At 46.1% G+C, this 17,443-nt stretch overlaps 2 protein-coding genes across 3 annotated transcripts; one reads left to right on the top strand and one right to left on the bottom strand.

Annotated features, from left to right (window-relative positions):
- Positions 1-1,335: 1,335 nt before the first annotated feature.
- On the bottom strand, positions 1,336-14,283 carry TSPO (translocator protein). Of its 2 annotated transcripts, none has more exons than XM_052789051.1 (4): positions 14,184-14,283; positions 6,289-6,489; positions 3,002-3,140; positions 1,336-2,104 (listed from the first exon to the last, which is right to left on the bottom strand). In XM_052789051.1, exons 2-4 carry the CDS (start codon positions 6,474-6,476, stop codon positions 1,928-1,930), a joined length of 504 nt encoding a protein of 167 aa, XP_052645011.1. In that variant the 5' UTR covers positions 6,477-6,489; positions 14,184-14,283; the 3' UTR covers positions 1,336-1,927. The 2 variants fall into 2 exon arrangements, with proteins under 2 accessions (XP_052645011.1, XP_052645012.1); XM_052789052.1 differs by lacking the exon at positions 14,184-14,283 and adding an exon at positions 13,462-13,630.
- A 58-nt stretch (positions 14,284-14,341) lies between these two features.
- MCAT (malonyl-CoA-acyl carrier protein transacylase) lies at positions 14,342-16,877 on the top strand. The gene is made up of 4 exons (XM_052789050.1): positions 14,342-14,987; positions 15,324-15,411; positions 15,693-15,910; positions 16,187-16,877. Exons 1-4 carry the CDS (start codon positions 14,532-14,534, stop codon positions 16,607-16,609), a joined length of 1,185 nt encoding a protein of 394 aa, XP_052645010.1. The 5' UTR covers positions 14,342-14,531; the 3' UTR covers positions 16,610-16,877.
- The last annotated feature ends 566 nt before the right edge of the window (positions 16,878-17,443 follow it).

Genomic DNA, 17,443 nt, shown 5'->3' with positions numbered 1-17,443 from the left:
CAGGGTAACTGGCTGAAACTTCGCAATTTTAGGCTGTCTTTATGTTGCTTTGTATGCATGTACAAGTTGCGAAAATTCTGCTGTCTGTCATGAAGTATACATTATGTGGGTAGTATTTTTTTAAGCTAGTTGCAGCAATCAGGATCTGTTTGAGAGCGAAGTACACTTACAGAATTTTGTAAGTGTTCTAAACCTTGCTTCAAGCTTTGCAAATATGCAATGTTATCCCTCATAATTGGGAAGGCATAGGGATATTTTAGACTATATCAGGGTGGTCTGCAGAAACCTACTTCTTCCCACTGACGGGGACATAGGCTGGAGAAATAAACCATCTGTGTCTTATGAAAATTCAGTCACTGCAGAGGTGGGGCAGAAGGGAGAGCTGGATTGCACAGCCAGAAGTGGTGCTGACAGCGGTATCGGTCTCCTCAGGAGTCAGAACTCTTTTGGACTCCTTGCTTAAATTTGATTAAAGAAACATGGTGAAGTGCTTAACATAGATGGTGTGACTACTTCTGATGCAGGGAAAAAGTTTGTCTGTGATACAGAATATAGTAATGGGTGCTCAAGAGTGGACATAAGGGGACATGCAGTGCTGCTCAGTGGATGTATTTGTCACTTGTAGGAGAGCAAAAGGCACCTTCTGCCTTCAAAGTACCTGAAAACATGTAACAAAATGCCTGTGGATCTAGAGTAAAGGGGAAGGTTTCCCTCATCATAAAGGGAAAAGTGATGTCACACTTAGCAAACCAGAAGAATGACTTCAAAAAAAGTAGTAAGATTTGTACAGTGGGACCATAAGCTGTGAGCAAAAATAGTCTGCTGTTGTGCTCTTAGACAAAAGAGATGGTTTTATCTTACGGGAAGCAACTGGTTGAACTAAGCATCCCAGATCTTACTACGTTAGCTACCATAACCCTGAAGAGGAGAAACCCTGGTTTCTATTTCTAAGCAGCTAAAGCGAGAAGGTGCAGGTAGGAGACACTAGTAGCCATGGTGTATGTACTGCCCCGCTGGGCAACAGACCTACCCGTGGCCTGGTTGCTGGCTCTGCTGTCCAGGTCTAGTGGTGAACTGGCATCACACTGAGGGTCCAGGTAGAGTACGTTAGTGCCGTTTGGCCAGTGCTGCTGGTGATGCCTCAGAGGTGTGTGCAGGGGGTTGCTGAATATTTGGGTCCTCTCAGTTTCTGCCCAGGTGCTCTGAATTTCCTGTTTTGTCTTGCCCATTGCAATGGTGAGAAGAGATGAAGGGGCTATCTTTGAGGCTATAACATCCTGCTGCCTTCAGTATTTTTCTGCTCAGAGTATTTTAAAAAGAGAGGGACAAGGTTAATAAGTTTACATGTAGTTTAATGCATTTAGCTGACACTAGATTGTACAGTTCTTCAAAGTGGCAAGGCACAAATTGTGAAAAAGATCTCGTCTTAAACATTTCCGGAGTACAATGACCAGAAGATAAGTATCTGGCAGCTGTAGTGGGACACATCGTAGTACTAAAGCCCTGTGTCTAGTGGTAAACATGAAAGATTCAGGCCACAATCATGCCTGTCACTGTTAGGAGCAGCGTTCTGGGAGCTGTGTTAATACATGGCTGGATTTCTTTCTCTGAACATAATGAAGTTGGAGTTCATGCTTATTTTTGGCAAGAGTTAAATTGTTGTTGTCGTATAAAATATAATGCTGTAATATAGAAAACTAGTACTTTTCAATCAGCACTATCTTTCAGTTTGCTATAAAACCCAGTCAGGCATACACCCCTTTGTGACTTGCCTAGTAAAGGCATATTTGTTTTAAAGAAGTACTGCTTTATCAACTTGTAATTAGCAACTAAAGGTATAAGTAGTTCAGCTAAAAATAAAATAAGGCCATAACTTTTTTTAGAAAATTCTTGTGGGGAAAAAAAAATATCTTTTTGGCTGAAAACTTTATTCAGATTGTTTCTTGTTGCGATTGTCCTTCCAGATACGGTAATTAAGTGCAGAAGCCATGGTTAGCCAAGCTAAATAAGGAACCATCAAATAAGCTGCTGTTTTGTTGATGTTATACCAGGAAGCAGTTGTAGCTGTTGCCATACCAGTTGTGAGCAGAAGAGTCACCAACCCCTGAAACACAGGAAGGTGGTTAGTGTTGTTTTTATTTGTTGCATTTTCTTGACTAGATAGTCTTTGTGTGGCTCTTTCCACTTAGCTCTGGCACTTGTTGGATCCCTCTGTGAGTTAATTCCTTCTCAGAAAACGAGCCAGCAAAAAAAAGGATATCTGCTGAGTTATGTGTCAATTCAACTTGTAAAACGATACAACAGCCACAAGAAAGGGCATTGCAGCTGGGAGCAAGAGAGTGAGAATAAAACCCCTCTCACCCATACCCTCTTTTTTGGCAGCAGGAAGTGTTATGTTAGACTACAAACCCGGTGTGACTTTGAGCAAGTCACTTAGCTAAGTAAACTTACCCAGTCTTTTCATGTCATAGATGCTGCCTGAAGAGATGCGGTGTGAATGAATCAAAGATGGATTGCAAAGCCTTCCACTATTACAGCATTGCATGTATATTTAGAGAACCAGGCAAATATAGATATTTTTTTTATTATTGATTCTTAGTTTTAAGGCAAGCTGTTTCTCTTCAGACTGCAGAAAATTAGTCTAAAATGGGTGCTGATTACCTGAGTAATGTTATAAGCTGCTTATCACTGCTGTTTGCCAGATACCTAGGAATTTTAGTAAGGCATAAACGGTTACATTTTCTAGTCACACAGAACTCTTATCAAAGGGTGGCAGAAAGAGCTTCTTGAAATCTAAACATTTAAGGATGTTGTAAGATATGTAAATTCTCTTAGGTGGCTGCCAGCATGCATTAAAGAGAATTTTAGAAAACTTCTGCAAGCCATATTTTGTGCTCAGGCTCATTTTCAGGGAGAAAAGATTATGACATAAAACTTTTGTCTTAGCATCTTGCAAATGATAGCAGAAGCCTATGATTAAGAAACTTACTTTTCCACTTACCCATCCCATTTTGTGAGCTCCAAAAAATATTGGAGTCCATGCCCAGTTTAATGCCAGCTGCCCTGCATACAGACCCAGAGGAACCACCGACTTTTCACTGAAGCCCCCCAATTCCTTCCATACCAGGTAGGAGCTGAATCTGGAGAAAGCAAATGGAAGGTGTTATTCAGTACACTGGTTAGAAAGCAACCACACATTCTTGATCAAAGGAAATTACTTCAGTGCTAGGGTCTAGATTCATTTGGAAGAGTAGATATCCAGGCATTACTTGGCAGGGTAACTGACGGCACAGGGTTGATCACCTGCTGTGGATAGCAATATGCAGAGAAAAATTCCCTATCCTGCCAGAGTTCTCACTTCCAGGTGCAGAGGAGCAGATGACCTACTGCATTTCAGTCTTAAAAAAGAATGCCATGTTGAGATGGAAGCAAGTCTAAGGTGCAAGGGTAAGAGGTAAGTTTCTAAATAGTGAAGAAACTCTTAATCTTGGTACTGGGAGATGGTGCTTTAAAAATAAATTAAGGAAAAAACAAAAACAAACCCACGACCCAATAACTTTTTAACTGGATTAAATGAATACAGGAGAAGTAGCAATTGAGTGGCATCCCAAAGCATAGGTGAGTATGGGGATGGATGGTGTTAGAGCAGGAGGAACCCTTTAGTCAGTTTTCAGAAGGAAGGGGATGAAGATAGGGACAACAAAGATTTTTAGGAGTTCTGTGGAAAGAATTAGCCACAAGGAGCATCCAGCACCCTTCCTGTCTGCAGGATCCTGGCTACCGAAAGACACTCCAAAAATATTTTGAAGGTTTTGAACAGACTTTCTTAATGCTGCAGAAGAACAGTTCACTGGAAGGATCCCAGAATGTAAGCTGCTAAAGACAGGAATTCTCAGGATTTGGGAGATTTACTAATGTAAGGTTTATTCTTGCACTGAAGGAGCCTGATTAGAATGGGGAGCGTTCATCACCTGAGACTATTTCTTTTGCTCTTGTTTGACTTTCCCTTTAGACATTAGCTAGATTTCAGTCCAGATGACTGCACACCCATTCCAAGTGACTACAGTACAATCCCCTGGATAAAATGCCAACATTTGGAACTATACCTTTGTTTCAGAATTAGTAACTGAGTACTGACTGATTCCATCCTGGTAGGAAAGTCGACTGGACTGTGCACCGTACTGAACAGCAGGGGGCTTATACGTGTTTCTGCTGGCAGACCAACTTGTGTTATTTTTTTTTTTAGGAGCAGACAAACATCCAGAGGAGTAATTGCAAGGAGTTTGTCTTCATTTGTAGATCATACAGGAAGGATTTTGTTTTTCCTCTTTAACCCAGTTAGTGACCCAAGCTTGCTTCTTGGCTATTACTTTCATAAGGACTGAACAATACAGCTTTATCTTGGCAGTTTGATTGCAGAGAGTATTAAAAAAAAAAAAAAAAGGAGGGACAAGGTAAGCATTAGAAACTTAACAGTTTATCTTTGTAAAAGGCATCAGGACCCAAATCTGTTCCTAAGTGATTTACAGAGCCACAGTGTGGATTTAGTTGTTTGTACATCTAACTTTGACTTCAGACCAAAATCATGATGTACAAATCTGCTAGGAAGCTAAATGTCAAGAAAGGCATGTAAGCTTATTAAATCTTCCTTTTAGTTATTTCTTGATTTTAATATATTCAAGAGATTCTAAAGGAATGAGATGTCTTGATCATTCCAGGAATGCGTGCACATGATGGATTACAGAAGAAAAGGCCTGGTAATAAATATGATCTTTTCACTGAGCTAGATGTATAGTACATAACCAGGACCATCCACCTCAGAATATACTGATTCTGATATTATCAAAGTAAGTGATAAGCTGTCACAATTGGGATTTTTTAAATATTAACTTTATATCCAGGTTTATGATGAGGAATCCAGAAACAGAGTTACAAATTGTGCAGTCAACTTGAAGGAAGCCCTTCTATGGGAAAGCCACTTGGCTCCCATCTCTTTGATAAAAGGCACTTTTTTATTCACAGGACAGTACTGATCTGATTCAAATGCTAACTCTTGGAATATACAACAGTAGAGACCAATTTTTAAAAGTACACTCTAAGAGGAGAAATAAAAGAGAATACTGATGGGAAAGGAGGGACAGTACATGAGGCTATAAAAATTACAAAGCTTTTCTGGAAAGAGAAAGAAATCAAAATGAGAGAATGTGTGAGAGCCAGTTTAGCATTCAGATAGTTTCAGATATTGCATCATTGCTGTATTTTGCAACAGGTGGTGTGGTATTTAAGATAACCTGCAGGATGACTATGTAATGTTAACTTGGAAAAGATTTGGTCTCTTTGAAACTTTATGTAGTTAAGCCAGTGCTATATACAAATCACTTAGCAACAATGTGTATTTGATAGCTAGGAAGAAACCGTGCTGAATCCTGGTATGTAACTAGTTCTTAATGACCAAGTGCAGAAGAGACACAAAGCATCACTTTGTGCTTGGGGGCTGCACTGACCTCTGTTCAGGCTCTAGGAGCAGAGTGCTCCCTCTCCTCTGTGGCACAGCTCACCGGAGTTAACATAAAAACACATAATGTTGGGTGGACAGCTTCTAGAGCAGTCTGTGAGGAGTATCAAAACTGCCCAGACCATCTCCTGAGACAACCTACCTTTATAAGTATTTTTGCTACATCTTATTAAAAGTAACAGCTGTCAAAATAGAGTATTATTAAACTTTTAAGGTTCCTGTGGGAATGGTATTTGGCCTTGTGATTCCTTGCTCATTTGACAGTAATAGCTGTGCTGTCACATATTTTAAACTAGTTAAGTAAGGAGACAGTAGATGAGTAGATGGTTTCAAACGTTTACAGTTTAACAGCCTGGCAGTTTTATTTGAAAGGACATGTATGTTCTGATTTTGTTTTCTTTTAATTGAATTCTGTTAGAATGGTTCTATCCAAATTCTTTCCCCTGCCCCCCTCCCCTTTTATTTTCCTAAAGCTACTGAAGGACATACATAGAAGAAATCCTAGTACTGCCTTGCTCCATCGCTGCCAGCTTGGAAGGTCTTCCCCTCAGAATGAATGAGGAAAGCAAATTAATGGCAGCTTTTCAAACTCCTACTTTTGATGTGGATACTTGTGCATACAAAATGTCCTATCAAACCCACATACAACTCCCAAAACGTGTTTTGACCTGTTAAACAGGCAGCTTGACAGTTTCTTACAAACATACAGCCCAGCAATACAATAAGCAACTTTGAGATCGGATAAGTGCTTTAATACAATGTGAAAAACATACCCCATAGATGTATAGAGAGTTCCCCAAACAGGAGCAAACACCCAGTTAGGTGGACACCAGGATGGCTTCTGTAGAAATTCATACCACACTGGGATTTCCTTTTTGGTTACCTTGCTTCCTAAAAATCCTCCTGCATGGGGCAGGAGTGTGAAACCCACTGCTGGGACCCAGGCTGGTACCACTTCCATTGAGACAGTGAATCTGAAACAAACCCAAACATGTTGATTGGTAGAGCAATTTTAAAATGCAACTACAAAACTTTTCCATTTTTAGCAGATTTTTAAAATCTACACGAGTAGGATCTGATCCACAGCCTAGTCTTGTCACTGAGAAAGACTGCAGCTGAAATAAATGGATCTTGTACCAGGTTCACTGGACAATACTCACCCCCATAAAGGAACCTAGCATTTACATTGGGGGGAGGTGGGGAAGTGAGGTGTTACTTCCCTCTCAGCTTTGTGCACTAAGATTACTGAATTTTACCTACATAAATACCCTCACCCATAAGTATGCCAGAGGAATAAAGCAGTTTGATATTATATGAACTGCACTTGGGGGAAAAAAAAAAAAATTGCACCAAGCAGCATGTATTTCCGTATTCACCAAAAAGCCCATTCACTCAATGCAATGGCATAGTCAAGAGTAAGAAAAGAGTGTGTGCTTTCCTGTGCTCAAGCAAAATAATTGTATATGTTGTGTTGCATTTTTAGCCTCAAAAGGGTGCTGAAGATGCTCAGTGGCTAATAAGTGATGTGAATTAGTAGCAGACACTTGAGAAGCTGCCTCAGAAAATAAACACCAGGGAGGAAAATGAGAAGGTAAGTCCTTAAATGATGTTTTCCTAAACAAGGAAGGACATCTCAGTGGATAAATGGGGAGTACACCTGTAGCTTCTTCATGAAGCATTCAATCAATCAGTTGCAGCAATCTTAGCTGCCAAGCCCAAAAAGTGCACTGGATTAAATTTGCCTACAGAAGTGAGACTAACTAATGCCTTGTTCTGGTAGGCTGCGCTGCTTTAGTTAGAGTACAGGCAGCAGTAAAAAAATTAAGCAAGTAAGCAGGAAAAAGCTTCATTGCAGATTTTCTAGCCAAAAGCCAAATGCTACAGAAGAGCTGTGTTTAGTTTGCTAAAATGTAAATAGATTAAAGGTATGATAAAAAAAGGGCAGAACTGAAATGCGTTATTTTTTCAAAGATACAGTAGGCAAATACACCCAATTCCTGTTCATCTGTTATGCAGGAGGGGGAGACAGCAGGAAGGAATCATAAGAGTACAGCAGTGGGGAAAGAGCAACTGTGGAAGCCTCAGGAGAAAAAATAAAATTTTAGAGCAACCAGCATTTCAGAGGCTTGTCAAAGCGCCCTATTGACTTGGTGGCTGTTGTCTTGGCCTATGTTTAAAAGTTTTTATTGCTATAGTTATGACTGCTGGGATGAGGAGGCAGGGAGTGGGGAAGAGGAAATCCCACTTGTAACAGATGTGCTTGAACTGAGAGGAAATGGCGCACAGATGACGTTGCATTGTCGCAGTTCTGCTGGTACAGGGAATTTCTGTTTGGAGAACAGGTATAAGCTTGGCCAGCAAGGAAGCTCTCTTGCATTATGGTTTTTGTCCCTGTACTCAGGGCTCTGCCCATACAGTTATGCAGATTTAATGAACAAATTTCAGTGGCTGGGACTATAAGCCAGATTACATGGGATCAAGAAAAATCTTGGTGATAGAAGCAGAGCAGAATTTTGAAGGCAAAACAGAGCGTGGAGGGACTGGTAAAGCATGCAGGATTAGAAAGTTTATAAGGAGTAAACAAGAAAGGGCATGTAGGCTGCAAGGGCTGTGGGCATGCCTTAAGGGAGAGTCGTGGGAGGGCAATAAATAGGAATGCACACAAAAAAGGCAGCAGACAAAGTGGTACAACAGTCAAAGTCAAAAACAGAACAAAAGAATGAACAAGTGAAAGAAAAACTAAGTAGGGAAGAATTCAGAACTAAGGTTGGGAGCAGGAGAAGTGGGAGAACAATGTGCTAGTCTGCTGGAATAGTATCAATTAGGTCTTGGGTGGAGGACTGACAACAAGGAAGAGGGGGAAAAATCTGCATAGCTCACTGCGGTAGTCATTGCTGCCATACTTCCTGCCTAATGGATTCTACTTGCTGTTTACCGGGGACCATCTTCAATGGAGGAAAGGAGTTAATGTGTTCTCCTGTGCCTAGATCTGTATTGTTACTTTCCTGACAGAGCATACACTGCTTGTCACCCGTATTGACAGCATGAAAGGCTCTGCTTTTACTGGGATATGAAGGAGTTGCTACGCGCAGGAGCAACAAGGTGTAACGGGAACAAGAGCTCCAAGGACAATGATTCTTTTTGGTTGCCTTCAGATAAGTAATTCCCAAAGGTTAAGTTAAAAATTTAAAGTTACTAAGATCTCATTAATTCTTAACCCTGTCACTCTTGCTTTGTCTACAGAGAGAACACTAGGCTTAGTTCTCTACACGTGCTGTAAAGTGCTGGTCATCTGTGCAGCTGCAGTGTGGCTGTCAAATGCTAGTATTTTTTTTTAAGTGATAAGCAGGGACCCAAAGGGGTTTACACTTTATTTAGACATAACAATATCAGGGTGGCTTCCTGTAGGTATTAAGCAACTGGACTTTGTCAGGGGTTCTGTCAGCTTCCCCCCAGGGAAGAAAGTCTGAAAGCGTTCTGCAAGCTGAAAGTGCTAAATGCTATCAAATTGGAAAAATACTGCTCTGCTGCAGTCATTAGTGAATAAATGATGTAGCTACACATTTGTCCCTTGGCGTGTTGGAGGAAGAACACTGAAATAATTCTTAAGTGACAAGAGAAAGAAAATCAGGCAGGCAAGTGGAAATGGGGAAGGCACAAATTAAAGAAACAGGGATATGAGCCAGCAGTGTGCCCAGGTGGCCAAGAAGGCCAATCACATCCTAGCCTGTATCAGAAATAGTGTGGCCAGCAGGAGCAGGGAGGTGGTTGTTCCCCTGTACTCGGCACTGGTAAGGCCGCACCTCGAGTCCTGTGTTCAGTTTTGGGCCCCTCACTGCAGGAAAGACATGGAGGTGCTGGAGCGTGTCCAGAGAAGGGCAACCAAGTTGGTGAGGGGCCTTGAGCACAAGTCTTATGAGGAGCGGCTGAGGGATCTGGGGTTTTTCAGTCTAGAAAAGAGGAGGCTGAGGGGAGACCTTATCGCTCTCTCCAACTACCTGAAAGGGGGTTGTAGTGATGTGGGTGTTGGTCTCTTCTGTCAGGTGTCTGGAGATAGGACAAGAGGAAATGGCCTCAAGTTGCAGCAAGGGAGGTTTAGGTTGGATATTAGGAAAAATTTTTTTACTGAGAGGGTTGTCAAACATTGGAATGGGCTGCCCAGGGAAGTGGTTGAGTCACCATCCCTGGAGGTATTCAAAAAGCGAGTGGACAGGGTACTCCAGGGCATGGTTTAGGGGGCATGGTTAATGGTTGGACTCGATGATCTTGAAGGTCTTTTCCAACCGAAATGATTCTATGATTCTATGATAAAGTGAAGCTGTGCATGAACAGGAAAGGGGAAGAAGTAGAAGTGAAGAGATTGAATGTACTGGCTTGAATTGAATGTTGGTGTCCCAGTCTTTTGACTACTATTACTACTAATTGTATACTATGTTTTCCAATAGTATTTCTCAGGACTTCCTGAGCATGGCAAAATACTCTCTCTTGCATAGTACCAAGGAGAAAGAGGAATGAAGCAATGCAGCAAGATCAGAATGTGCTGGTAGGCTTGGCCTAGTAGACCACAGCTGTCCATCAGTAGTGGGAGTTCCTGTATTTTAATTCCCCAAAAATGAAATACTAGTATCAATTTCCCATAAAAAGCAGTAGCTAACTCAGGGAACGGCACTAGCTGATTTTGGAAGAAGCCATGTCCATCTTCCTCTGGTTACTTGGTATAGGTCTGTAGTGAGAGAGTAAGTAAAAGGTAAGGATGCACCGGAGACTCAGTGCATTTGGTCAGTGCTGTAGTGTTTGTTTGGTTAGCCGTGCAGCACCAGATCTGTGTGACGTTTATAGAATGCCCGGTACATTTTTTGAAAGTAATGCAATTAAAGAGTATATTAACGATTATCAGCCCTGACTTCCTTTTAGTGTATAGCTGATAATCCTGAAATTACTTGGTAATAACTTACATAGCACAGGCTTGCAATTGCTAACACAGCCCCTCTGGCTGCATCTGTATTATACAACCTAGAAATAATTACTACTTTCCCAAGCATATCCCAGGTCCACTTAAGGGTGAGATCTGGTTGCATGATATTCTTGCACCATGATTTTCATACTGAAGAAACCTGGATGTCTGTGGATGGTATCTGCAGCATGCCCAGCAGATTATCTGCCTCTAAGAACCACAACAGTTGGGAATCTTTTCCTCCCACACACACTTAACTTGTTTATTTCTGTTTCCACTCTTTATCTATGCCGTGCAACATTTTCTTCATCATCCTGCCCATTTTCTGTTTAGCCCTAGTCTGACTTCAGGCAGTTTCAGCAGTGCATTGAGGGCTGCAGCAGGCCAGTTTGTTTTACAAACATGTTAAAATATTTTTTCTAGGTATTCAAAACATCTGTCTTGCCCAAAGCTGGTTCCAGCTACATAAAGTAAAAGGAGAAATAAAGGGGCAACCCCCCCCCCCCCCCCCATACTACAACTTGCTGCCTAATGGGCTTCTATCTTTTTGCAGGTTGTTTCTCTATGGTGGTGTAACATGCAGAAAAACAAACAGAAGCTTTCTGGGTTCTCTTCTTTCTGGAAAAACACTGCACACCCAAAGAAAGGGAGGTGGTACACTATGGGTGGGACTAGGTATATCATGACAGAGGAGCTGGCTTGCTTCAGCCTGATGAAAAATGAACTACTTTGCTTTGAGCAGGTCTCTGAAAGGCAGGTGGGTCCCCTTCCCTTCTCCAGGCACTCCCAGGGACAGCTCAGTCAGTGGGAAGGAGAAAGAAGGACAATGACTTTCACTGCATTTTCTTGTGTCCCTGTGCTGATAAACCTCTGACTAATCCCTTTCTTGTGCAACTTAGTGCTGGCTACCCAATCACGTGGGGCTTAAATTATAGCTATTGCATTAAAAACATGAAGGAAAATCCCTCAGCAGGGCTAAATCACCCACGTGGTTTTGGGGTTTCTAGTCCCCACTGTTTTGGGGTAGATTGACAAAGCTGTGAGCATACTATTGACGGGGTGTCCCTAAGACATACTCTCCCTCTCATCCTCTACAGTGTATTTTTTTGAGGGCAGATAAGGTTCTACCCAGGTCTGAGGGGCAGCATGCAAATTTCTCCTGGGGCTTCTTCCCGAGATAGCTGTCTGAAGAATTAAGGGGTACATACTTAATTTATATTGATAAACTATTTATGTTTGTTGTGGCTTTAACTCCTGGGAAACCACAACACTGAAAGTTATATCACAGTCTGTGACACCGAATACAGCTACCAGGAAAAAAGCAGTCTTATCTTCGTTATCTAATCTCAAGTAATAAGAGAAACTTAAAACGATATATACTATATAAATATCTAACAAGTAAGTGTATAGTATATGTTTATAATATGTATTTATAACTAAAAATAAAAACTGTGGTATTTATTTAAGGATGTGAGGTGTACTCATCAGGTTTAGAGACAACAAATCTCACTGCCTAGGCTATACTTCTTTTAAAATGGCAGAGCACAAGTTGTGCAAATAAATCTATGATTTATTGAAGATTTATATACTGGGAACTGAAATGTACGCTAGAACAAAATCTTCCCAGGTGATAAATTGCCATTTACTGCTCAATCTCTTCTACTTTTCCCCATGTGTGTTTGTATAAAATCCCCTGGACGCAGTGTACTTTAAAGACCTAACATCCCTTTGACTACCTTCCTTCTAAACAGCTACCCAACATCCTGCTGTAGGTTTTTCTTCTTGTTTGTCCACCCACTTGGAAAGTGCCATCCATATCTATTCTTAAAAAATTGGAGTTTCTCTTGGATATTTCTAGTTTCCAGGCCTGACTCTGTTCAGCTTGCCAGGTATTCTTTGAGCAGAGTAAAACGTACCAGAAGCACCACATCCAAGGGACGCTTTAATAGCAGTGGGATGTTCATGGGGCGTCACCAGTGGTAAGCCTCAAGTGCTTTACAAGTGGTCTGTGCCCTTTACGGCGAACCAAAGACAAAATGGTAGTGCTGAGGTGCGCTCACACCCTTGCGTTACTACCTGGGCTGCTGTGGTGCTTTGCAGGAACCGGAGTCCGCCCTGGGCTGTGCCTCTGAAGGCATCAGACGTGTAGGTCACAACCGTGACTCTTCCCAGGGCTCAACGGGTGTCTGGTAGGGTGAACTCTAAGCCGGTGGCCCAGTGCAAAAGGGGTGTCCCTTGCTGTCGGGGCTCCTGGGGAGCCGCTAGTAAGGGTGCCTAAAAGCTCTAGCGCACAAGCTAAACGCAGGGCGAGCGGCAGTTACTCTCAGAGTTCTCACTGAGGTACTGTCTCAGTTGGCCCAGCTCATAACTTGCCAGCCAGTGTCTCCTCTTGGCTTAGCACACGATGTATTACTGCTTAAGTTACGGGCAGAGGCAGCTACAGAGCGGGATGTAGTCATATATATGTCATATATATCCTATATTACTGCCCATATATTTCAGCTACCTTGAGAAGGTCACTGGCTTTTTCAGGTATTTTACTTGGAGGCTGACAAAAATGGCGGAAATCATCTTATGAAGCAACATAGGATAGAGATTAGAAAAGTGAGCAAAATCTGCTCACCGTGATCCTTTTGGATTGGCCTGAATAAAAAGTCAACAGAATTTCTTGCTATTTTGATCCATTTTCCTTCTGCTGAGTTATACTAATACAATCTCTTTTACTGAGCTGCTCTGTGAAGTCTGACTTGCTGCTTGATACTGTTTCATAACCCTCAGTGATGCAAAGTCGTTGCACAACTGCAACTCCGGCATGGCAACTTTCACTTTTTTTTTTTTAAATCCTGCCATTAAATGCTCAAGTTAGTAAAGTGCGTTTTGTGCTGATTTATAAGCATTACTGGGAAATTCAGAAGAAAAAAAACCCAAGCCCTTTCGCCCTTGAAGAAATGTGCAATTAAAAGCAAATTACAGTGCCACTGAAAGAAAATACCTCCAGTTAAACAGCAGCCTGAAATAACCTTCACACGAGTGCAGAGGGTAGATGTGCGCTGTGTGAGAAGGCAGAACTGCAGGTCCCCCTGAGACCAGAGGAATGGGAAGCGTGGTAGCTGCGCTTCGGTCACCCTGCCTGACCGAGAGCTGCGAAGCCACGTGCGTGGACAGCTGTGAACGACTGGAAAACTCACGCAAACCCGAAATTATTACTAATCTGCTTCCTTGTTTTCTTCCTTTTTTTTTTTTTTTTTTGAAAAAAATGTCACCTTCTAAGCCAAATACCGGCACGGAAAAGCAGTCGGTGTTTGCCTGGCGAAATCCCCTCCGCCCGCGGGCTGCGGTGCCGGCCCGTCCCCGCCGGCAGGACGGCGAAGGGCAGCAGCGGGTGCCGATGCCCCCCGGCCGGCGTCTCCACCCGGCGCCCGCGGCCCGGCCGTGAGGGAGCAAGCTGGCCCGGGCACGCGGGGCTGTCGCCAGCTGCTTCGCGCTCGCCACAGCACGCCCTCCTCGAACCGCTCCGCCGGCCCGCGGCGGGGTCCCGCCGGCGGCACCGCTCCGGGGCGAGGCGGCGTCGGGCGGGCCCCAGACCCGGCCGCAGCGGCGCCTCAGCCGGGCCCCGCTGCGGGGCTGTGCCGGCCCCGCGGGCTCTCCCGCCCCGTCCCGTCCCGTCCCGTCCCGTCCCGCAGGCGGGGGGGCGCCGGGCAGCCCCGCGGTTACCTCCGCTCCCGCGCTGCCGCCGCCCGTCGCGCCTCCTCTGCCGTGAGGCGGCGGCGGCGGCGCCCGCCCCCCGGGCCCCTCCCGCGGCCGAGCCGAGCCGAGCCGAGCCGGGCCCGCCCCGGGGAGGGACCTCCGGCGCCGGGCGGGAGCGAGCGGCGTGGCGCGGCGCAGCGCGGCGCGGGCCGAGGGCGGCGGGCGCGGCTGAGGGCGGCGGGGCCGGCCGACCGGCCTCCCTTTCCCTCCCTCCCGGCGCGGGGGGGGGGGGCCGGCTGTCGGCGGGGGCCGCCCGGTTCCCGTGGCAACGCGGGGCGCGGCGGCGCAGGCGGCCGGGCGGCGGCCGCCGCCGCCATGGGCAGCTGGGCCGCGGCGACATGGCGGCTTGGTGGCTGCAGCGGGCGCGGCGGCCTCCGCGCCGTACCGCGGCGGCGGGGCAGCTCCCGCCCCGGCGGTGGGGACCGGGCGGCGACCCTGAGCGACCTGCTGCAGAGCTCGGTGGCGGCCGAGGAGCCGGGCGCGGCGGCGGCGGCGGCGGAGGCGAGGCGGCAGCGGCGGTCCCCCCTGGAGGGCACGGTGCTGCTCTTCCCCGGGCAGGGCAGCCAGTTCGTGGGGATGGGCCGCGGGCTGCTGCAGTACCCCGGCGTGCGGGACATGTACCGCTTGGCCGAGAAGGTGCTGGGCTACGACCTGCTCTCCCTCTGCCTGGAGGGGCCGCGGGACGAGCTGGACCGCACCCGGCACTGCCAGCCCGCCGTGTTCGTCGCCTCCCTGGCCGCCGTGGAGAAGCTCAACCACCAGCAGCCTAAAGTGAGGGGCGCGCCGCGGCGGGGGGGGGTGGCTGGGTGGGAGGCCGGGGCCGGGCCGGCGCGGCCCCCTCGCCCTGAGGCCGGGGGCCCTGAGGCCGGGGCCCCCTCGCTCTGAGGCCGGGGGCCCTGAGGCCGGGGGCCCTGAGGCCGGGGCCCCCTCGCCCTGAGGCCGGGGGCCCTGAGGCGCGGCCCCCTCGCCCTGAGGCCGGGCCCCGGCCCCGGCAGCGAGGAGGCCGCCGCCCGGCCTCGGCCCCCGGGGGGACGGTGGGGACGGGGCGCGCCGGGCGTCCCCCGCGGGAGCCGTCTGATGTTGGGCCTCGGGTCTGTCTCCGTGCAGGTGGTGGAGAGCTGCGTGGCGGCGGCGGGGTACAGCGTGGGGGAGTTCGCGGCGCTGGTCTTCGCTGGAGCCCTGGGCTTTGCCGAAGGTGCCCGGGGAACGTGCTGAACCCCCTAGTAGGATCTCCCGCCCCGTGCTTTTTCCAAAGCATCGCCCGTTACCGCTGTCCCCCTCCCGCTTTTTTTTTATTAGAGGACAGATTTTACTTTCTACTTCCACTGTTCACTTTAATATGCGTAACACGGCATTAAAAGCATTGATGGTTCATGAGAGTGAACAGCCACCCTTTTTTGCATGCAGATGCAAGGCGCCCGTAACGGTGTTTTCTCCGGGCTGATATTTACCGAGCATCTCTGTTTTTCTCCTTAGCGCTGTATGCGGTGAAAGTGCGCGCCGAAGCCATGCAAAAGGCGTCGGAAGCTGTCCCCAGTGGAATGCTATCGGTTATCGGTCGGCGAGAGGCAAATTACAAATTTGCCTGCTTGGAAGCCCGTAAACACTGTGAATCACTGGGTATAGAAAACCCCGTGTGTCAAATCTCAAACTATTTGTTTCCAGACAGCAGAGTCATTGCAGGACACCTACAGGTATTGCTTCAGAACAACTATCCCTTTAGTTGAATTTAGCATTTCAGTTTTTAAAACTTTTACGTTGTGCTTCTTTGTGGAAGTTATGTACGGCCTTAGTTTGTCCAAACAAAAGTATTTGATCGGGGCGGGAGGGGGGGGGGGTCCCACGTGTGCTCAGTTCTTGGGTAGGGAAGGGAATCCCTTTATCACAGCAAGTCTGACGAGGTGGTGGTTGTGGGGTGACTGAGTAAACCTTTGTCGTGCAAGACTCTCACTTCTCTCTCTCTTTTATAGGCTTTGGAGTTTTTGCAGGAGAATGCCCGAAAATATTATTTTACACGTACAAAAATGCTTCCAGTCAGTGGGGCTTTTCATACCAGACTTATGGAACCAGCAGTAGAGCCCTTGGCTGAAGTCCTAAAATCAATTGAGATTCAGAAACCACTGGTCTGTGTCCATTCCAATGTTGATGGCAAAAAGTACATGCACTCAAAGCACATTCAGAAGCTGTTAGTGAAGCAGGTGGTTTCACCTGTTTTGTGGGAACAGACCATGCATTCTGTATACGAAAGAAAGCAAGGAGCAGAATTTCCTTACACGTATGAAGTGGGGCCTGGAAAGCAACTAGGAGCCATTCTCAAAAAATGTAATTTAAAGGCCTGGAAACAATATAACCATGTAGATGCTCTGGAAGATGAGGAAGCGGCAGAGACCTAAGTAGCCTTTTGAGAAAAATCCACGCAACTTGTTTTTTCTGCCTAATTTAAAAATACCTTCATGCTCCCAAAAGAGGAAGTCTTAAACATTCACGACTTCTCGTGATGAAAAGAGCACCTTGTGCGTAATCGCAATGAACGTTTTCCTTCCCCGTGTGCCTCAGGTGTGGAAGGGCAGAGAGCAAAGTCTGGCTCTTCCATCTGTGTTGGGACTGCAAAACTGCCAATAAACATGCCAAATAGGCTTCTGTTTGGCCTCAATCCTGCAAGCAACTTCCCCTCTTTTTTTTTTTTTTTCCGTTTTTTTTTTCAATTTGGGTGGGAGCATGAATTCAGGTCAGTAGCTTTGGCTGTCTGGTGCAGGGATCTTCTGCGTGGATACAGGGGTAGAACTAGGCTGTTGGCTCCGGGTTGTGGAGGGCTCTGCGCCAGGCTTGAGGGTGCGTTCAGAGGAGCCATCCAGTTGGTACAGCTTTTGGTATGTTGATGTTCCTGTTTTCTAACTCTGCTGACTTGTGGGATGTTCGTCTGTGTAAAATTCTTTTATTTTGTGTCCGTATTGCCAGGTAGCAGCCGGGTAAGGCAGAAGATGCTATTAGGAACATGATTTTCTTAAGGTTAAACTATAAATAAACTCTAAAGCTTTTCTTGGTATTTTTAATGCTGTGGGGTGCATCATTACTGGCCTCTAGTCCACACGTGGATGGAAGTAATTTTCCCTCCAGTTGTCCAGTGCCACGTTGGTTTTGCTAAGTTACATAAGAAGTGTTTAACTGAAAGAAAAAGCCTAACAAAATGCCCCACCTCCCCAGAGGTGCAGGGCTGTTGTCATCCC

This window comes from Harpia harpyja, chromosome 6 (genome assembly GCF_026419915.1).
Source record: "Harpia harpyja isolate bHarHar1 chromosome 6, bHarHar1 primary haplotype, whole genome shotgun sequence".
In the NCBI taxonomy this organism is placed as follows: domain Eukaryota; kingdom Metazoa; phylum Chordata; class Aves; order Accipitriformes; family Accipitridae; genus Harpia; species Harpia harpyja.
The sequence above is the reverse complement of the archived record's forward strand: the minus strand, read 5'-3'. Positions and strand labels throughout refer to the sequence as shown.